Source organism: Scyliorhinus canicula, chromosome 16, assembly GCF_902713615.1.
Source record: "Scyliorhinus canicula chromosome 16, sScyCan1.1, whole genome shotgun sequence".
In the NCBI taxonomy this organism is placed as follows: domain Eukaryota; kingdom Metazoa; phylum Chordata; class Chondrichthyes; order Carcharhiniformes; family Scyliorhinidae; genus Scyliorhinus; species Scyliorhinus canicula.
Window position 1 is genome coordinate 119,565,599 of NC_052161.1, and position 22,435 is coordinate 119,588,033.

Genomic DNA, 22,435 nt, shown 5'->3' on the forward strand with positions numbered 1-22,435 from the left:
CGCCCGCAATGGAGGCTAGATGTGGGACTACTGTCGGAGGAGGGGATCTGCGAGAGGCTTCGGAAATGTATAAAAAATTACCTGCAGGTGAATGACACGGGGGAGGTCTCAGCGGCGACCCTGTGGGAGGCGCTAAAGGCAGTAGTGCGGGGGGAGCTGATTTCAATTGGGGCCCACAGAGCCAAGGCAGACCGGGCAGAGATGGATAGATTGGTCAGGGAAATGGGTCGGATAGATGAAGAGCACGCGGAGTCCCCGGGGGAGGTTTTACTCAGGGAGAGGCAGAGACTAGGGCCTCAGGGCAGCACGGTAGCATAGTGGCTAGCACAAATGCTTCACAGCTCCAGGGTCCCAGGTTCGAATCCCGGCTTGGGTCACTGTCTGTGTGGAGTCTGCACGTTCTCCCCGTGTGTGCGTGGGTTTCCTCCGGGTGCTCCGGTTTCCTCCCACAGTCCAAAGATGTGCAGGTTAGGTGAACTGGCCATGATAAATTGCCCTCAGGGTCCAAATTGCCCTTAGTGTTAGGTGGGGTTACTAGGGTTATGGGGATAGGGTGGAGGTATGGGCTTGGGTAGGGTGCTCTTTCCAAGTGCCGGTGCAGACTCGATGGGCCGAATGGCCTCCTTCTGCACTGTAAATTCTATAATTGGGGCCTCAGGGTAGCATGGTGGTTAGCATCAATGCTTCACAGCTCCAGGGTCCCAGGTTCGAATCCCGGCTGGGTCACTGTCTGTGTGGAGTCTGCACGTCCTCCCCGTGTGTGCGTGGGTTTCCTCCGGGTGCTCCGGTTTCCTCCCACAGTCCAAAGATGTGCGGGTTAGGTGGATTGGCCATGCTTAAATTGCCCGTAGTGTAAGGTTAATGGGGGGGATTGTTGGGTTATGGGTATACGGGTTACGTGGGTTTAAGTAGGGTGATCATTGCTCGGCACAACATCGAGGGCCGAAGGGCCTGTTCTGTGCTGTACTGTTCTATGTTCTATGACTACAGGCGGAACTGGGGGCACTATCCACGAGCAGGGCCGTGGAACAGCTTAGGAAGGCGAGGGGAGTGGTGTACGAGCATGGGGAAAAGGCTAGCAGACTGTTAGCGCAGCAACTCAGGAGGAGGGAGGCGGCCAGGGAAATAGGTAGAGTGAGGGACGAGGGGGGGCGCAAAGTGGAGGACCCGGCAGAATTGAATAGGGTATTCCGGGACTTCTATCGTAAGCTGTATACTTCGGAGCCGCCGGAAGAACTGGAGGGGATGAAAAGGTTTCTGGACGGGTTAACATTCCCAACAGTTGGTGGGGGGCGAGTGGAAGAGCTGGGGGCCCCGATTAGAGTAGAGGAGGTATTGGGGGGCCTTAAGGCTATGCAGTCGGGGAAGTCCCCGGGGCCGGATGGATACCCAGTAGAGTTTTATAGGAAGTTCTCTGAGCTGGTGGGCCTGGTCTTGGCGAGGGTTTTCAATGAGGCAAGGGACAGAGGGACCCTGCCGCCAACAATGTCACAAGCCACCATATCTCTGATATTGAAGCGGGGTAAAGACCCGGAGTCGTGCGGGTCCTACAGGCCAATCTCCCTGATTAATGTAGACGCCAAGCTCCTGGCAAAGGTACTGGCGGGTAGAATGGAGGACTGTGTACCGGAGGTGATTGGGGAGGATCAAACGGGGTTCGTGAAAGGTAGGCAGCTGGCAGCCAATCTGAGGAGATTGCTCAATGTGATAATGATGCCCCCGGCGGGTAGAGAGGTGGAGGTAGTGGTGGCAATGGACGCCGAGAAGGCCTTTGACCGGGTGGAGTGGGACTATCTATGGGAGGTGCTCGGACGGTTTGGGTTCGGGGAGGGATTGGTGGATTGGATCAAATTATTATATCAGGCCCCGAGGGCCAGTGTCAGGACCAACAGAGAAGTGTCGGAGTACTTTAGGTTGTACCGAGGGACCAGACAGGGCTGCCCGCTCTCCCCGCTGCTGTTTGCGCTGGCCATAGAGCCGCTGGCGATTGCGCTGAGAGCCGCAGAGGGTTGGAAGGGGATGGTGAGGGGCGGGGTTGAACACAGGGTTTCTCTTTATGCAGACGACCTGCTCCTGTACGTGTCGGACCCAGTGGCCGGGATGGGAACTATACTGGGAATGCTGAGGAAGTTCGGCCAGTTCTCAGGATACAAATTAAATACGGTCAAGAGTGAAATGTTTGTGGTCCAGGCAAGGGGCCAGGAGAACAGATTGAGAGGGCTACCGTTTAGGCTGGTTGAGGAAAATTTCCGGTATTTGGGAATCCAGGTGGCACGAGACTGGGGCAGGCTGCATAAGTTAAATTTGGCCAGGGTGGTGGAGCAAATGAAGGGAGTGTTTCGGAGATGGGATGCACTCCCGCTGTCGCTGGCAGGGAGGGTGTAGACTGTAAAGATGACAATCCTCCCTCGATTTTTGTTTATTTTTCAGTGCCTCCCGATCTTTATCCCACAGTCCTTCTTCAAAAGAGTTAACGGGCTGATCATGAGCTTTGTCTGGGCGGGAAAATCCCCGCGGGTGAAGAAGGCGATGTTGGAGAGGAACCGCAGCGAGGGAGGGCTGGCTTTGCCGAGTCTGGTCAATTATTACTGGGCGGTCAACATCGCTATGATAAGGAAGTGGATCTATTTGGGAGCTGGTGGAGGCGGCTTCGTGCAGGGGCTCCAGCTTGGAAGCCCTGGTCACGGCTCCTCTACCGCTGCCGCCGGCCAAGTACACCACCAGCCCGGTAGTGGTGGCGACCCTGCGGATATGGGGCCAGTGGAGGAGGCATGTGGGGGAGATGGGGGTGTCTGTCTGGGCGCCAATCTGCGACAACCATCGGTTTGCCCCCGGCAGTATGGATGGGGGGTTCAGAGTATGGCAGCGAGCCGGGACGGGAAGGGTGGGTGATATGTTCCTGGAAGGGAGCTTCGTGAGTTTGAGGAGCTTGGAGGAGAAATTTGGGTTGGTAAGGGGAAATGATTTTAGATACCTACAGTTGCGGGACTTTGTTCGTAGACAGGTCCCATCTTTCCCGCGCCTCCTGCCAATGGGGATCATCGACAGGATAGTCTCTAGGAGGGAAGAAGGGGAGGGCAGAGGTCTCGGGTATATATAAGGTGCTCATGAGGGAGGAAGGGTCCCAGACAGAGGGACTGAAACTTAAATGGGAGGAGGAGCTAGGCGGGGAAATGGAGGATGGGCTGTGGGCAGAGGCCCTGAGTAGGGTAAATTCGACCGCGACATGTGCTAGGCTCGGGCTGATCCAATTTAAGGTCGTTCACCAGGCCCATATGACGGTGGCTCGGATGAGCAAATTTTTCGGGATAGAGGACAAATGCGCTAGGTGTGCGGGAGGACCAGCGAACCATGTTCACATGTTTTGGGCATGCCCTAAGCTGAGGGGGTACTGGGAGGGATTTGCGGGGGTCATGTCCCAGGTGCTAAAAACAAGGGTGGTGATGAGTCCAGGGGTGGCAATTTTTGGGGTTTCGGAAGACCTGGGCGTCCAGGGGGAGAAAGAGGCCGATGTGTTGGCCTTTGCTTCCCTGATAGCCCGGCGACGAATATTATTGGCGTGGAGGGACTCAAAGCCCCTGAAGACTGAGTGGTGGCTTGCGGACATGTCGAGTTTCCTGAGGATGGAAAAAATTAAGTTCGCCTTGAGGGGATCTGTGCAGGGATTCACCCGGAGGTGGCAACCATTTATTGACTTCTTTGCGGGAGAGTGAGCGTCAGCAGGGGGGTGGGGGGGGGGGGGGGGGGGGGGGGGGGGTGGGGGGGGGGGGTAGAGTAGAGTAGGAGGGAAAATATGGCGGGTAGTACCGGTGGGAGGGGAGCGGGCTTGTGCAATATGTTACGATGGAAGTATTGAAAGTACGTGGATGTTTGCACATTTTTGCCTTTTTTGCTTTCTTTCTGATGATGTCTGTAACTGTTTTTAAAGCCAAAAACTACCTCAATAAAATTGTTTATTAAAAAAAAAGAGAGTGGTGAACCTGTGGAATTCTTTACCACAGAAGGCTGTGAAGGCCAAGTCACTGAATATATTTAAGAAGAAAATAGATAGTTTTGTAGGCTCTAAAGGTATCAAGAGGCATAGGGAGAGCGTAGGAGTATGGCGTTGAGATACAGGATCTTACTGAATGGCGGAATAGCCTTGAATGGCCAAATGACATACCCCTACTCCTATTTTCTATGTTACTGCTTAAAGTCACCATAGTCCCAGATAGAAGTCTTACAACACCAGGTTAAAGTCCAACAGGTTTGTTTCAAACACGAGCTTTCGGAGCGCTGCTCCTTCCTCAGGTGAATGGAGAGGTATGTTCCAGAAACATTTATATAGACAAAGTCAGAGATGCCAGACAATGCTTGGAATGCGAGCATTTGCGGGTAATCAATTCATTACAGATCCAGAGATAGGGGTAACCCCAGGTTAAAGAGGTGTGAATTGTCTCAAGCCAGGACAGTTGGTAGGATTTTGCAAGTCCAGGCCAGATGGTGGGGGATGAATGTAATGCAACATGAATCCAAGATCCCGGTTGAGGCCGCACGCATGTCCAGGCTTGAGACAATTCACACCTCTTTAACCTGTGATTATCCCTCTGGGGACCTGGTTTGAATCCTACCACGGCAGGTGGTGGAATTTAAACTCAATAACTCGGGAATTAAAAGTCAGGGATTGGTGTACAGGGATACCCAGATCCCAGATGATAGACATGAAACAATTGTCATAAAAACTCATCTGGTTCACTAATTCCTTTAGGGAAGGAAATCTACATGTGACTCCAGACCCACAGCAATGAGGTTGACTCCTAAATGCCCTCTGAAGTGGCCGGGCTCGCCACTCAGTTATATTCAACTGCAACAATAAGCACGGAAAAAAATGAGACTGGACGGGCCACCCAGCATTGACCCAGGCACCGGAAGTGACAATGGCAAACCCAGCCCTGTCGACCCGCAAAGTCCTCCGTACTAACATATGGGGGCTTATGCCAAAGTTCGGAGAGCTGCCTCACAGATTAGTCAAGCAGCAGCCTGACATAGTCATACTCACAGAATCTTACCTTGGAGACAATGTCCTAGACAACACTATCACCATTCCTGGGTATATATATCCTGTCTCACCGAAAACCTGGGTTCGATTCCCGGCTTGGGTCACTGTCTGTGTGGAGTCTGCATGTTCCCCCAGTGTCTGCGTGGGTTTCTTCCGGGTGCCCGGTTTCCTCCCACAAGTCCCGAAAGATGTGCTTGTTAGGTGAAGTGGACATTCTGAATTTTCACTCTGTGTACCCGAACAGGCGACTGTGGCGACTAGGGTTTTTCACAGTAACTTTATTGTTAATGTAAGCCTACTTGTGACACTAATAAAAGATAATAAACAAGAGAGGATCTAACCATTGCCCCATGACATTCAATGATATTACTATCGCTGAAAACCCCCACTATCGACATCCTGGGTGTTACCATTGATCAGAAGATGAAATCTAGAGCAGACCAAAGGCTAGGAACCCGACAGCGAGTAACGCACCTCATTCCTGACGACCCCGCCCCCCTCAAAGCCTGTCCACCATCTACAAGGCACAAGTCAGGAGTGTAATGGAATACTCTCCATTTGTCTGGATGAGTGCAGCTCCAACAACTTGAGAATGTTGACACCATCAAGGACAAAGTAGCACGCTTGATTACTACCCCTCCACAAACATTCAAACCCTCTACCACCGGTGAACAGCGGCAGCCATGAGCATTATCTATAAGATGCACTGCAGTAAATCACCAAGGCTCCTTGGGCAGCACCTTCCAAATCCATGACCACTACCATCAAGAAAGACAAGAACAGTAGATACCTGGGAACCCCACCACCTGAACAATCCCCTCCAAGTCACACACACCACCCCGACAGAAATATATTGTAGTTCCTTCACTGTTGCTGAGTCAAAATCATGCAACTCCCTCCCTAATAGCCTATGGGTGTACTTAGAAGTCAAGACTCCAGCGGTTCAAGAAAGCAGCTAACCAACACCATCTGAAGGTCAACTAGGGATGGGCAACAAATGCTGGCCTGACCAGTGACACCCACATCCTGGAAATGAATGTTCTAAAAATTCTATACAGCGCCATTATTAGGTTGAGAGATACATGATATATAAATGGTGAAAGGCTATTTAATGAAGAGGTTATCTTCACTCAGGTGTATATGATAGCTGACAACTTTTATCTCCATTATCACCATGAGAAATGGCTCACTTCATCTCATTCTCTCCACATATTTCTCGTTAGTTTTGCACGCTATTAAACAGCCTTTGCCCACACACTGAACAAAGTTGATTAGGATGAGAGGATTATTTGAAGCCACTCACTTTACCAGCCCCTTCCATCCGTTTAAATAGTGCTCTTGCAGGATCTCCCCGTCGTCAGTCAGACATTTCCTGAATGACTCCAAAGCCTCAGACAGGCTGAATCTCCCCGGGACGGCCATTTCCAAACCGGAAACAGCCCCCTGGCTGGGGCAGGGGAGGAGCGCGCTGGCGTTCATTGACCAATCACAGGACGGGTCCCCTTACCGGAAGCTCCACCTTCCGGCAGTGGAGCGTCCCATTGGTTGCTGCCTCTGTCTGTCAGGACAGGCGGGATCGTTTCCTGGTAACGCTTGGCCTACTCGGGCCCTGGCAGTGAGGTAGGCCTGAAGCTGGTGTCGGGTTTAGTGACTACGGTGTGTACGAGCGTGCGGGGATGAGAGGAGAGGAGAGGAGAGGAGAGGAGAGGAAAGGAAAGGAAAAGAAAAGAAAAGAATAGGCGAGAGGCCACCGCAGCAAGAAAGAGACAATAATCCGAGTTTTTAAACTGCATTGCCTAAAATGATAGCCTGAAGATTGCGGTGTTATATTAATGCCAATGAATGAGGAGGCCTCAGTTGGCTTTCTCCTCTGTCCACTTTAACCATAAGACATAGGAGCAGAATTAGGCCACTCGAGTCTGCTCTGCCGTTCAATCATGGCTGATATTTTCTCATCCCCCTTCTCCCCATAACCCTGATCCCCTTATTAATCATGAACCTATCTATCTATGTCTTAAAGGCACTCAGAGAATTGGCCACCACAGCCTTCTGAGGCAAAGAATTCCACAGATTCACCACCCTCTGGCTGAAGAAATTCCTCATCTCTGTTTTAAATTATCATCCCTTTAGTCTGAGATGGTGTCCTCTGGTTCTAGTTTTTCCTACAAACATTCTCTCCACGTCCACTCTATCCAGGCCTCGCAGTATCTTGTACGTTTCAATAAGATCCCCTCTCATCCTTCTAAACTCCCAACGAGTACAGAACCAGAGTCCTCAAACGTTCCTCATACGACAAGTTCCTCATTCCAGGGATCATTCTTGGGAACCTCCTCTGGACCCTTTTCAAGGCCAGCACATCCATCCTTAGATATGGGGCCCAAAACTGCTCACAATACTCCAAATGGGGTCTGACCAGAGCCTTACACAGTCTCAGAAGTATATCCCTGGTCTTGTATTCTAGCCCTTTTGCCATGAATGCTAACATTGCATTTGCCTTCTTAACTGCCGACTGAACCTGCACATTAACCTGAAGAGAATCGTAAACAAGGACTCCCAAATCCCTTTGTGCTTCTGCTTTCTAAAGCATTTCCCCATTTAGAAAATAGTCTATGCCTAAATTCCTCCTTCCAAGTGCATAACCTCACACTTTTCCACATTGTATTTAATTTGCCACTTCATTGCCCACTCTCCTAGCTTGTCCAAGTCCTTCTGCAGCCCCCTTGCTTCCTCAATACTACTTGTCCCTCTACAGATCTTTGTATCATCTGCAAACTTAGCAATAGTGCCTTCAGTACCTTCTTCCAGACCATTAATGTATGGATCTTTACTGCACCTGCAAACCACACCAATCTATTTGATTCAAGTTGGCACTTTAATCCTTAAAAGCTCTCCCTTTTTAATGGGACTCATGGCTTTGAGTTAAAATCATTGGATAAGTGCAGAAAACAGTTTTTGAATGATGTGCAGATTGCCTATGAATGAGGGTTGGGGCCGTCATAGTGAAGCAGTTGTTTTTTTTTTATCACAATAGCCTGACAGCTTCATGAACACTTTTACTGGTACTAACCAACATCAGCTTTTTATTTTTTGGTATCCTTTCTATCAAATTGAAATTCCCAAATTCCAAATGTGGGGTTTGAATCCAAACTCTCTGGATTATTATTCCAGGTCTCTGGATTTTTTTGGTGTCGTCAAGTAACCACTATGTTACTGCACCCATTGATTTTACAAAGATCTTTATCGATGAGAATGAGTGCAGGTAGAAAAGCCCATAAAAAAACGGGAGTGTTTCAAGGTTTTATACATTGGATATCAAAGTAAGGAAGCTAATTTTGTTCAAAACTTTGCACTGTAATAACATTGAAGCTCCACTAGAATGATAGGCAACATGTTTAGTTCATAGAGCACGGTTGGCATTGAAAAATTTCCCAAGTTGCTTCATAGAATCATAGAATCCCTACAGTGCAGAGGAAGGCCATTTAGCCCATTGACTCTATACTGACCCCCTGAAAGAGCACCCTAACTAGGCCCATTCCCCCACCCTATCCCTGTAACCTCGTAAACCCACCTAACCTTTGGACACTATGGGCAATTTAGCATGAGCAATCCACCTAACCCGCATATCTTTGGACTGTGGGAGAAAACAGAGCACCCGGAAGAAACCCACTCAGACACGGAGAACGTACAAATTCTACACACAGTCATCTGAGGCCGGAATTGAACCTCAGTCCCAGTGCTAACCACTGTGCCACCGGAGATGTAATCAGACAAAAATGCCAGAAGTAAAAAGCTGTAGTTATGGCAATCGGCTCAAAAATTGGATCTTTCTTCATGGAGCAAATAAAGTTAATTAGAGATTTAATCGAGGTTTTCAAGACCCTTGGAGATTTTAACGGGTAAACGGTGGAAAAGAGTCTCCAGTGGTTGGCATAGTGGCAGAAGATTGAGGATTATACTGAAAGAATGACAGGACAAGTTAGCAGAACCTTTTTTACACACAGGCATTGACTTGAGGTTGAGACTATCATGGTTTAAAAATGAAAAATATGAGATGGACATTTGTAAAAAGAAATATGGAGACGGAATCTGATTAGAATAGATTACTTCAGGACGGCCTGGTGGTGCAGTGGCTAGCGCTGCTGCGTCATGGTGCTGATGACCCGTGTTCAATCTCAGCCCTGGGTCACCGTCAGTCTGGAGTTTGCACATTCTCCCCGTGTCTGCGTGGGTTTCACCCCCACAGCCCAAAGATGTGCAGGTTAGGTGGATTGGCCACGCTAAATTGCCCCTTAATTGGAAATAAATAATTGGGTGATCTAAATTTATTTTAAAAAAGAATAAATTGCTTCAGTTAAAATGGCGACAGCATAAACTCCAAAGTTTTATGATTTCACCTTGTTTAGTCTTGAAAGAGTGATTGAGAAAGTTATAATCCTTTTCACACATAGTGGCTACTGAGGTTGAACCTGTAACTGTTTTAATAAAAGGATTTTTTTTTTCTTTTTGCTTTATAAATTTAGAGTACCCAATTATTTTTTTCCAATTAAGGGGCAATTTAGCATGGCCAATCCACCTCCCTGCCCATCTTTTGGATTGTGGGGGTGAGACCCATGCAGACACTGGGAGAATGTGCAAACTCCACACGGACAGTGACCCGGGATCGAACCCGGGTCCTCGGTGCCATGAGGCAGCAGCGCCGCCGTGTCGCCCTTAATCAAATAAATTGAATAAGTATTTGCGAAAGACATTTTGTAAAAGGTTGTTGAGATATAGTTGTTGAAAAAATGATTCTAAGGTTATCACAGATACTTGGAGGTGCTATTATTTTTCCTCCAGACTTCAAGGCACACTGATATACTCCTTTTCCCTCTCCATCTGATACACAGACATCCTCCTCTCCCCTCCCCTTCCTATGTGTACATAGAAGACAGCAAACAGCTGAACCAAGTGGTCTCTCATGATGTGTTTTAAACTTAGCAGATCTGCTTTGCTGAATTTAAGATGAGTGACTGATTTCATCGGTGCGATCTTGGTGCAGAGACATCTGGTTTCAAATGCCGGAAATAAAAGTCACACCTTTGGGTAAGAAGGCAGACATTGAGCCAATTTAATAGATGCAATCCTTTGCATGATGAATTTACAAAATGACGAGTCCTTGCTTTTCCAGGGGCTGGCCAAGATGTGGGTCGCAGCTGTATCCTGGTCTCAATTGGTGGGAAAAACGTGATGCTGGATTGTGGAATGCACATGGGATATAATGATGATGTAAGTACATGAAATTATTGAACAGTGGAAAATTTGAAAAAGCACCGGCTGAAGAATGATTAAATAATGGAATTTCACAACCTGGATTCATACAGCTTATTTGTCAGTTTTTGTGTCTTCATGCTTCCTCTAAAGACATGGGCCCAGTAATTCTTGGGCCGCTGCTCCACCAGAAGAGGTGTTGCAGGGCTCCCAGCCTCCTCCAGCTTGAGGCATCCCATATCATTAGAGACAGAGCATCTCCATAACTAGGGACAGTTGTTTTTGTTTTTTTTTAATAAATTTAGATTACCCAATTATTTTTTCCAATTAAGGGGCAATTTAGTGTGGCCAATCCACCTACTCTGCACATTTTTGGGTTGTGGGGGCGAAACCCACACAGACACGGGGAGAATGTGCAAACTCCACACGGACAGTGACCCAGAGCCGGGATCGAACCTGGGACCTCAGCGCCGTGAGGCGGTTGTGCTAACCACTAGGCCACCGTGCTGCCCTAACTAGGGACAGTTAACCAGCATCCAACCTGCTGTGCTGACAGTGATTAACACTGCGGCCGAGAAAAGACCCTTAGTGTCAGTTCACTGGCCTTTATGTTCTGATAGGCTTAGGTAGAGTGTCAGAACACAAAAGTTAGGAACAGGAGTATGAAACCTCAAAAGCTCCTCCCCCCCCCCCCCCCCCCCCCCCCCCCGTATCCCTCCATTCCCATCATGCCCAAACTTCTATAGTAATTTCCAAACTCCCCACAAGTACAACCTCTCTGTCTTTGTATGTAAGGGGTGCGGATGATGTTGTTGCCCCCTTGTCTTTGAACATGGGATGAAATCAGGCAGATTTGGGTTCTTGCACAACTGTCTTCCAGCTCAGATCAGCAATCTTAGCTTAGACAGACGATCAAACCTGGGGCCACCCTAGTGTATGTGTGTCAGCTATTTGTGGAATATATAGGTCAGGGAAACTACCAAGCTTGATTATTTGTGAATAGCTTCTATTTCTAAGGTGGAATAAGATTTTTTTGTTCAACTTCAACTCCACACATTGTGACCGTCTGAACCGGTCTCTTGAATATGTATAGTTTATGTGACATGCAAGTTCAATCCCTGATCCCAGGTTCGATTCCCGACTTGGGTCACTGTCTGTGTGGAGTCTGCACGTTCTCCCTGTGTCTCCCTGAAATTTCTATAAAACTATCGGTGGAATTAAAGATGGCAGAGAAATAATAAGTATATGCAGCAGTGGTTCGTGCTGTAACTGCAAATGAAAAGTGCAGACTTCAGGATTAGCATTTAAATTGAACCCATTGCTTACAGATTGTACTTGCCATGTTGTAAATGAACTGAGAGTCATGACTACATCACGAGCAGAATCAGAAATTTCAGTACAAGAACTGCTTGCTACAATAATTTTTTATTTTTCCCTTTCCACAGCTGGGGACAATAGTTAGGGAACATTTTAATATTAATAATCTTTATTGTCACAAGTAGGCATTACATTAACACTGCAATGTAGTTATTGTGAAAAGCCCCTAGACGCCACATTCCAGCACCTGTTTGGGTATACAGAGGGCGAATTCAGATTGTCCATATTACCGAACAGCACATCTTTCGGGACTTGTGGGAGGAAACCGGAGCACCCGGAGGAAACCCACGCAGACACAGGGAGAACGTGCAGACTCCACACAGACAGTGACCCAAGCCGGGAATCGAACCTAGGATCCTGGTACTGTGAAGTACAGTGCTAACCACTATGCTTCCGTGCTGCTCGTAAAAACCACTTAATCCGTGGGTGGGATCGCACTTCGTCCCTGGGTGAGATTCTAATGTGCTTACAAATGCACACGAACCTCGAAGTAATTTCTTTCCTCCTTTTTCTTTATTCAATCACCTCTTCTTGCGACTGGATGTCCTCTGATGATCTACTACCCCAGGTGATTTAATGACTTTGTTCTTCCAATAGGAAGTCTCTCCCTTTCTGAGCACTTGGCCGAAGTTCAGGCGAATGTGGTGCTTTTAAGTAAACGGCTGGACAATAATCATAGTTATCATAGAATTTACAGTGCAGAAGGAGGCCATTCGGCCCATCGAGTCTGCACCGGCTCTTGGAAAGAGCACCCTACCCAAGGTCAACACCTCCACCCTATCCCCACAACCCAGTAACCCCACCCAACACTAAGGGCAATTTTGGACACTAAGGGCAATTTATCATGGCCAATCCACCTAACCTGCACATCTTTTGGACTGTGGGAGGAAACCGGAGCACCCGGAAGAAACCCACGCACACACAGGGAGGATGTGCAGACTCCGCACAGACAGTGACCCAAGCCGGAATCGAACCTGGGACCCTGGAGCTGTGAAGCCATTGTGCTATCCACAATGCTACCGTGCTGCCCAAAGGCAATGCTACCGTAAGGCATGACCGTGCCTAGATTTCCAATAGTGCAGGCCCACTGGGCAAGGATCTTTTGCTCAGAGCATTTAAATAATAACACTACCCTCCATGATTGTAGGGAGGGTGCTTAATCACGATGGGTAGAACAGATGAGCCTGATTCCTGTCTTCACGCACCATTTTCCCACTTACCCTTTCAGCACACATTTCTGTGTAACGATTAAACACAGAAGCCCTCTCATTTTCCCCGAAAGGATAAGCAGAAAGGTCAAAGGAAATGTCTTCATCCGGAAGGTTGCTGGGACGTACAACAGGCTAGAAGACTCTTTTGCATCTTTTAACACGAGCTTGGATAAATCTTTGGGGCAGAGGAAGATAGAAGACAATTTGGAGGGGTGAGGACAGTGACATTAGTAAAATGACAGCACAATATGATGGGCCAAATTGCCTCCTTTCTGCCTGTAAGCTTGCCAATTGTTCCCCAGCTGCAGTAGCAGCACAAACTGGGAGTTGAACCAGAACTTTCCTGGTTTCTACAGCACTGTCTAGTTGTTTGTGATTTATTGCTTCTTCTTGTTATTCCAGAGACGCTTTCCTGATTTCTCTTATATAACTCAAAATGGAAGGCTGACAGAATTTCTTGATTGTGTTATCATCAGGTAAATATTACTCTCATGAGCTACCCTTGTTAGTGGAGATCTTGCTTTTGGCTGTGGTGTTTGTGTTGAATTTTGTTCACTGCTGGACCTGCTGAGTGTTTCCAGCATTCTCTGCTTTCATTTCAGATTTCCAGTATCTGCAGTATTTTGCTGTCACAATAATGATTTTAGTCCCCAAAGGTTTAATGTCAGTTTTGCTATTATTTTGAAAATGTAAGGGTTATTTTTGTGCGCTGCAATGGACTTCCGTTCCGTACACATTCTGCTTTTTACTTATGGCCTGTAACAACACCCTCCAATCATTGTATATATAATGAAGAGACTAAATAAATTTAAAAGGGATTCTTCAGCAATGTAGGTGATAGGTGAGTCAATGATGTCCTAGCCTTGAGCTCTCAAAATCAAGCATTTTGTAAAGTTAATCCTACATTTTCCAACATGTCTGGAAATGTACCCTTGCTGTCATGTGTAACAATACAATCTGTACTCTTCTTAGTCATTTCCACCTGGATCACTGTGGTGCCCTTCCTTATATGAGTGAGATGATTGGCTATGACGGTCCCATATACATGACCCACCCTACAAAAGCCATTTGCCCAATCCTTCTAGAAGATTATCGCAAGATTACAGTTGATAAGAAAGGAGAGACAAACTTCTTTACTTCTCAGATGATCAAAGACTGCATGAAGAAAGTTGTAGCTGTTCATTTGCATCAAACTGTACAGGTAAGCAACGTGTTGGCTACATTTGTTTAAAAAGTTCAAAATATTAACTTGCGCTAGAAGAGCAGATACACAGGATATGTAGATAACATCTAAATCTTTGATCTCCAGGCTTATGGCATCTTAGATTGGACTTTCGTTTGTTCTACTCAGCTACCCCTTGTTTGCAGTACAGACTGATTCACTGACCGTTCATCTATACTGCCTGCCGCCATACCCAGGGCCCATGCTGAAAACAGAGTTGTGAGAACTGTCTGAATTAGAAAATAATCAATTTGTATTTTGGAATGATCTTCCAGGTTGATGATGAACTCGAAATTAAAGCATATTATGCTGGACATGTGCTAGGTGCAGCCATGGTTCAAATCCGGGTGGGCTCCGAATCAGTGGTGTATACCGTGAGTATGAACAAGCCCCAAGCACAGCACCATTCATTACTACAAGGATGTAATGCTAAACAATTGCTTCAGGACTAACCATTCTGATTGGATATTGATTTTTACGAGCTGTGCCCTATTGGATGTGGACAATCACAAGAGATAGTCCAATGCTTCAATGCACTGAACTGTTTATTTAATCCACGGTGATAATCATAGCGAGAGATACACTTGGGAGAAGTCTACATTGATGTACAATTTATATCAATGACTTAGATAAAGCGACTGAATGTATGGTAGGTTAATTTGCCGGTGACACAGAGATGGATGGGAATGTATAGGGATATAGATAGGTTAAGTGAATGGGCAAAAATTTGGCAGAGAGAGAATCATATGGGAAAATGTGAACTTTCGGCAGGACAGATAGAAAAGCAGCATATTATTTGAATAGAGAGAGATTGCAGAATTCTCTGATACAGAAGGATCTGGGTGCCCTGCTACATGAATCACAAAATGTTAGTATGCAGGTACAGTGAGTGATTAGGAAGGCAAATGGAATGTTGGCTTTCATTGCAAGAGGAATCAAGTAAATCGGGAAGTGTTGCTACAGCTGGTAAAGGGTGTGCATCTGGAGTGGTGTGTAATTTTGATCTCCTTATTTAAGAAAGGATATAATTGCATTAGAAGCAGTTCAGAGAAGGTTCACTCCACTGACTCCTGGGATGAAGGGGTATCATATGAAGAAAGATTGATCAGGTCAGGCCAGTATCCATTGGAGTTTAGAAGAATAAGTGGTGAACATATAAGATCTTAAGGAGACTTGACAGGGTGCATGCTGAGTGGATGTTTCCCCTTGTGGGGAAGTCCAGAACTCGGGGATACAGTTTAAAAATTAAGGGTTTCCCATTTAAGACTGAGATGAGGAGAATGTTATTTTTCTCTCTGGGTCATTTGTGGAATTCTTAGGGAAAAGACCAAAGGAGACTGGGTAATTGAATGTATTCAGGGCTGGGTTAGATTTCTGATTAACAAGCAAGTCAAGGGTTACGGGAGCAGGAAAGTGGAGTTGAGGCCGCAGTTAGAGCAGCTATGAGCTTATTGAATGGCGGAGCTGTCTCGAGGGCTGAGTGGCCTTCTCCTCTAAATTCTATTGTTCTTGTGTTTTTATGCAGTGATATGCTGTATACTGATCACATTTATACTGCTTTTATCCTGTTAATTTTATTTTCACCTTTACTGAAGCTGCTGATTCTGGACTATGGTTCTATTAATAGTCGCAATCTGCAGTATTGTTCATATGCAAACTTACACTGAGAACAATGAAAAATGATCGAATCATGGGGGAGGGCATCACAACCAAGTATCCTTGCCCATTTACACATTCACATTTTCCAACAAGGGTCACCAGATACAAATTTAGGATGGAACTTATGCTGGATATTCTTGTCTACTTTTCCCCCCATTCATTCATGGGATGTGGTGTTGCTGGCTAGGCCAGCATTTCTTGTCAATTTCTAATTATAGGGCCATAAGACATAGGAGCAGAATTAGGCCACTCGGCCCATCAAGTCTGCTCCGCCATTCAATCTTTGCTGATATTTTTCTCATTCCCATTCTCCTGCCTTCTCCACATAACCCCTGATCCCTTGAGAAACTTTTCCATTAAGTCACGTCCTATATATTCCCTGCTCCACAAGTTCAAATAGCTTTGGTAAATATCGATCCCAGATTTTAAATTGGCAGCAGACCCAGCATCAATTGCCATTTGCAGAAGAGTTCCAAATTTCTACCACCTTTGAGTCAATACGTAACATCACATCTTAAATTCCAGGGAGTTCCCGATGTTGCACAATTTCTTCTCATAATTTAGCATTTGGATGTCAGTATCATTCGGGTAATCCAAAGCTGCACTCTCCAAAGCCAATTGCCCTTGAGAAGTGGTGATGAGCTGCCTTTTTGGACCACGGCAGTCCATGCGGAGTAGGTACACCCACAGTACTGTTAGAGAGAGAGTTTCAGGATTTTGCCCCAGCATCAGTGAAGGAAACGGTGATATAGTTCCAAATCAGGATGGTGTGTGGTTTGGCAGAGAACTTGTATGTGCTGCCCTTGTCCTGCTCAATGGTAGAAGTTAAGAGTTTGGAGCTATTGAAGGAGGCTTGACAAACTGCTGCAATGCATCCTGTCGATGGTACACACTGCTGCTACTGTATATACTTCAGTGGTAGAGTGAGTGAATGTTTAAGGTGGTAGATGGGGTTCCAGTCAAGCAGGCTGCTTTGTCTTGGACGATATCAAGTGTCTTCTGTGTTGCTGGATCTATACTCATCCGGACAAGTGGAGAGCAATCCCTCACACTCCTGACTTGTGCCTTCTATATGGTGGTGTTTAATTCTCAAAGCCATCTGGTGAAGGATAATGCTGGAGACAATCTTTACTCAGTTTTACATTTATTTACAGAGTGAAACATTACAAGTATACACCTCATAACTCAACCACAGTTTGTATGTGTCTCTTGAACCCCGTTTAATGCTCATCAACTGCATACAATGAATCACCATTAATACACAATTAGCAGGTGGAAAGGCTTAGGGGAGGCAGGAAGTGAGTTACTCAGCACAGATTCCCAGTTTCTGACCTCTTGGAGTTATGGTCCTTACAAGGCTGGTCCAGTCACATTTCTGGTCAAGGATAATGGCGGGGGAATTCAGCGATGGTAATGCCGTTGATTGTCAAGGAGAGATAGTTAGATTATAACTTGTTGGAAGTGGTGCTTCCTTGGCATTTGTGTGATGAAAATGTTACTTGCTGCTTGTTCAAGATTGAATGTTGTCCAGGTCTTGCTGCATGCAGTCATGTTCTGCTTCAGCATCTGAGGAGTTGTGAATGAAACTGGACAATAATCAGCAAACATCCCAGCTTGTGACCTTAAGTTGGAAGGAGGTCATTGATGAAGCAGCTGCAGTCTAGCCCAAAAGGTGCTGAGGTCATTTATCATGATCCACTGAAACTTGCCTGGAAGCACTGGATCTTCAATTTATTTAAATTGTGGGGCTAGTTTAGCACAGTGGGCTAAACAGCTGGCTTGTAATGCAGAACAAGGCCAGCAGGGCGGGTTCAATTCCCGTACCGGCCTCCCCGAACAGGTGGCGGAATGTGGCGACTAGGGTTTTTTTTACAGTAACTTAATTGAAGCCTACTCATGACAATAAGCTATTATTATTATTATAAAGGATGCTGAGACAAATCTCACCAACAAAACATTAGTATCTACTTGAATTTCCTTTACAAGTTGGCTTTTACATCTCTGATTGTGTTTATTTTGGTTTACATATTTGCAGGGTGATTACAACATGACACCAGATCGACATCTCGGGTGAGTTTATGCATTGTCTTATTCTTGTTGTGCCCTTAAACATATTTTCTTCAATTACAATTTGCCGGTGAATTGTTCAGAGTGTTACAATATTGCTACTTCTTGACACTGAGTAATTGATATAAAATAAGGCTACAAAAGGGGCGGCACGGTAGCGCAGTGGTTAGCACTGTTGCTTCATAGCACCAGGGACCCGGGTTCGATTCCCGGCTTGGGTGTGCGGAGTCTGCACGTTCTCCCTGTGTCTGCGTGGGTTTCCTCTGGGTGCTCCGGTTTCCTCCCACAGGCCAAAGATGTGCAGGTTAGGTGAATTGAATTGGCCATGCTAAATTGTCCTGTAGTCTCAAAAGTTAGGTGGGGTTGCTGGGTTACGGGGATAGAGTGGAGGTATGGGCTTAGGTAGGGTGCTCTTTCAGGGGCCGGTGTAGACTCGATGGGCTGAATGGCCTCCTTCTGCACTGTAAATTCTATGAAATCTGCCGTACCTTTGGAGACTCCTGAAATTAGTTTTACCCAGCCTTTATCCTCTGATTTCAACCTCCCGAGCCCATCATTTAGCGCAGATGAAGTTTGCTTTCTCTGTGAGAGGGTTGGATGCTGAATTCCCGCATCCATCATTTTCCACTTAGATTGCTGAGTGCTGGCAGCGCTTGGCACAGAGTCAAACTCTCCACCTGTGGCACTTCAAAAATTCTCCAAACTGTAACTTGCACTGTATAATTTGGATCCTTGGACACATATATCGGACAACTGACTAACATTAAAAAGTGGAAAGCTTTGATTGTATTTTTTAAAATAAATATAGAGTATCCAATTATTTTTTTCCAATTAAGGGGCAATTTAGCGTGGCCAATCCACGTACCCTGCACATCTTTGCGTTGTGGGGGCGAAACCCACGCAAACACGGGGAGAATGTGCAAAGTCCACACGGACAGTGACCCAGAGCCAGGATCGAACCTGGGACCTCGGCGCCGTGAGGCTGCAGGGCTAACCCACTGCGCCACCGTGCTGTCCCCAAATGTATTTAAACATTGTCATTCTTCAAGTATGAATATTAAAGAATGAAAATGCTCAGGTTGTGCAAGACTTTTTAAGGCCCACTTACAGTGATTTCTGCTTCTTTATGGTGGTTTTTACTCTCAAAGCTGTTGAGTTGGACAGAAACCGCCTAATCGGTGTAAATTGTGACATAAACTTCCGCTTATGCCGTCAAAGAAATTTCAGGCCAGTGTTTACCATTCAATGTATTTTTTTATTTTATTGCAAGTATTTATGATGCAACATGTAATACCACTAGCATCCACAAAGTGTCTCACTAGCACACACAATTGTAGCCTGTTCTGGGCACCGCACTTGAGTAAAGATGCGAAGGCATTGGAGAGAGTGCAGTAAAGATTCACAAGAATGGTTTCAGAACTGAGAAACTTCAGTTATGAAGATAGGTTGGAGAAGTTGGGACTAATTTCTTAGGCGAAACGAACATAGAGGGGATTTGACGCGGGGTCTGGACACAGTAGACCGGGAGAAACTGTTCCCACTCCTGCAAGGATCGAGAATGAGAGGGCACAGACTGAAGGTAATTTGTAAAAGTGATACGAGGGAAATCTTTTTCATCCAGTAAGTAGTGAAGGGCTGAAATGGTTTGCCACAGAGTGTGGTAGCGGCAGGTTCAACTGAAGCATTCAAAAGTGTATTAGACTGTTCTCTGAAATTAGTGTTCTGAGGAGAAGGTGGGAGAATGGCACTAAAGAAATGGCTCATTCAGAGAGGCACAATGGGCCGAATTGGCATCCTTCTGCACTGTACAAATTGTGTGGTTTGTGACTTTTCAGGGGTACATAAGCCTACATTCTGGATATGGATCTTACGCCCCTTTTACTTTACTGCCACTGTTAGCAGACCTAAATTCGACAGCATTGCAGAATGAAAAAGAGTTTGTGTTTCTGCTGCTGGAGGACCTGAAGAGGTTTTGCTCGTCTCCTTAACCGGAGCCACGAGCATTAAATATAAAAACATGCTTCTGGCTTAGCCAGCCTTTCTTCACGGTCACGGATGCGGAAGACTCAACCTGCCCTTAAAACCAGTTGTGCAGTTATGGACTTTCTCCAGTCTGTGGCCTGAAATTACCTTTAAAACAATGTGTGCCCAAGATTGCACATGCACAGTCGCTAAAGGTTTTATGTGATCAACTCTTCTACATAAATGGGATAGATTCCATTTAGATTCCTATTCAAAACAGTTTGGAGTTAGAAACGGGGCACAACAGAGTTTGGCTGTTCGCTCACATCATGGATTTTGTCATTTCTCAACCTTTTTGGTCATCTGCAGCCCAAAGGGTACTTGTTTTCCAGCCAGTTGCCCCCTCTTCATGTTGGCGCAATATTGCTTCTGATTTGCATGCAAAATTCATTAGCTGGATCCGAAACCCATGCGCCCCAGCGAATGGAATTACACAGTTTAAACTATGCTCTGTTTCACAAGCCTGGAGATGGATTATGTTTACCAGTTATTTAATTTCAGCTCAAGCAAGATAGCCAGTGAGAGAGATTGAGTTTTTCTTCATCCAAATTTGATTTTCATTTTCAATAAAGATACGAAATAAGAGCAGAAGTAGCTCCTCGAACCTGCTCCGCCATTCAATAAGATCAGGGTCGATGGGTTTGTGTTTGAGTTCCACATTCTCATCTACCCCTGATAACCTTTGATTTCCATTGCCAAACAAGAATCTATCTACCTCCACCGTATAAATATTCAGTGACCCCACTTCCACTACCTTCTGAGGCAGAGTTACAAAGTTGCACAACCCTCTTGAGAAAAAAAATAATTCTCATCATCATCTCTGTTCTCTAAGGATGACCCCTAATTTTAAATTAATTAATTAAAACTTTTTAGGTAATTCCAAACATTTTGATACTTCACTTGTGATTTGTTGTTATTTAGAAAATCTCTTGCTGTTACTGGACTCTTCTGGCAAGTACAGTATAACACGTCTTACTCAATAGAATACCGATGATTCTTTCGGGGCGCATATGCAAACTGAAACTGAAGCAACAAATTAAATATTTCTTTAAAGAAAGGCATATTAAAAATACAGGTGGAGGTGGTGGTATAGTGGATATCGTCACTGGACTGATTATCCAGAGACCCAGGGTAATACTCTGAGGACCTGGGTTCGAATCCCACCATCATAGTTGGTAGAAATTGAATCCAATAAATATCTGGAATTAAATGATGACCATGGAAACATTGTTGTAAAAATCCCAGCTGGTTAACTAATGCTGACCTACATGTAATTCCAGAAACACAGCAATGTGGTTGACTCTTAAATGCCCCCTGATATGGCCCAGCAAGCCAGTTGTTTCAAACTGCTACAAAGTCATTAAAAAGAAAAGTAACCGGACAGACCACCCGGCATCGAACTAGGCACTGGAAATGACAGCGGCAAACCCAGCCCGGTCGACCCTGCAAAGTCCTCCTTACTAACATATGGGGGCTTGTGCCAAAATTGGGAAAGCTGTCTCGCAGACGAGTCATATTCAAGGAATCATACATTACAGATAACATCCCAAACACCACTATCACCATCCCAGCAGTAGGGAGGGAGATGACCTGGGACTCCTCAACATCAACACCAAACCCCATGAAGTCTTCAGATCAAACACGGGCAAGGAAACCTCTTGCTGATTACCATACCATCCATCCTCAGCTGATAAAGCAGCACTCCTCCATGTTGAACACCACTTAGCAAGAGCACAGAATGTACTCTGGGTAGGGGACTTCAATATGAAAATGAAAATCGCTTATTGTCACGAGTAGGCTTCAAATGAAGTTACTGTGAAAAGCCCCTAGTCGCCACATTCCGGCGCCCGTTCGGGGAGGCTGTTACGGGAATCGAACCGTGCTGCTGGCTTGCCTGGGTCTGCTTTCAAAGCCAGCGATTTAGCCCAGTGAGCTAAACAGCCCCTTTCCATCATCAAGAGTGGCTCAGTTGCACCACTACTGACCAAGCTGTCCGTGTCCAAAATGACATGCTAGAGTGGGTCTGTGACAAGTGGTGAAAGAACCAACAAGAGGGAAAAGCATTCTCATCCTCACCAACTTGCCTGCTGCAGATGCATCTGTCCATGGTGTTATCCGTAGAAGTGACCACCGCAGAAGTCCCACCTTCACATTGAGGATATCCTCCATTGTGTTGTGTCGCGCTACCATCATGCTAAACGGGATAGATTCAGAACAGATCCAGCAACTCAAGACTGGGCCATGTGCAGCAGCAGAATTGTACTCGACCGCAATCTGTAACCTCATGGTCCAGCATATCTCCCACTCTACCATTACGACCAAGCCAGGGGATCAATCCTGGTTTAATGAAGAGCACAGGAAGGTATGCTAGGAGCAACACCAGGCATACTGAAAATGGGGTATCAACCTGGTGAAACTACAACACAGTACTACTTGCATGCCAAACAACATAAGCAGCAAGGGATAGACAAAGCTAAGCGATCCGGCAGCCAACTGATGAGATCTACGTATTTTAGTACTGCCACATCCAGTTGTGAAAGGTGGTGGACAATTAAACAACTCGCAGTTGTGAAAGGTGGTAGACAATTAAAC

At 46.0% G+C, this 22,435-nt stretch overlaps 2 protein-coding genes across 6 annotated transcripts in view; one reads left to right on the forward strand and one right to left on the reverse strand.

Annotated features, from left to right (window-relative positions):
* LOC119979637 (ceramide-1-phosphate transfer protein) overlaps positions 1-6,474 on the reverse strand; it is a 38,636-nt gene extending 32,162 nt beyond the window's left edge. The window contains exon 1 of one of the 2 annotated variants that reach the window (XM_038822153.1): positions 6,342-6,459. Coding sequence is in view for 1 of the 2 variants with exons in the window: in XM_038822154.1 (XP_038678082.1) it covers positions 6,342-6,460 (119 nt within the window). In the remaining variant the exon portion in view is untranslated. Of the gene's footprint in view, positions 1-6,341 lie in introns of both variants that reach the window. The other variant, XM_038822154.1, reaches the window with a different exon arrangement.
* Positions 6,475-6,559: 85 nt separating this feature from the next.
* ints11 (integrator complex subunit 11) overlaps positions 6,560-22,435 on the forward strand; it is a 47,562-nt gene continuing 31,686 nt past the window's right edge. Inside the window, exons 1-7 of one of the 4 annotated variants that reach the window (XM_038821976.1) lie at positions 6,560-6,658; positions 10,019-10,120; positions 10,206-10,303; positions 13,276-13,349; positions 13,846-14,074; positions 14,371-14,469; positions 17,790-17,824. In XM_038821976.1, coding sequence (XP_038677904.1) covers positions 10,093-10,120; positions 10,206-10,303; positions 13,276-13,349; positions 13,846-14,074; positions 14,371-14,469; positions 17,790-17,824 — 563 coding nt within the window. In that variant the 5' untranslated portion in view covers positions 6,560-6,658; positions 10,019-10,092. The other 3 variants (XM_038821977.1, XM_038821978.1, XM_038821979.1) reach the window with 3 other exon arrangements.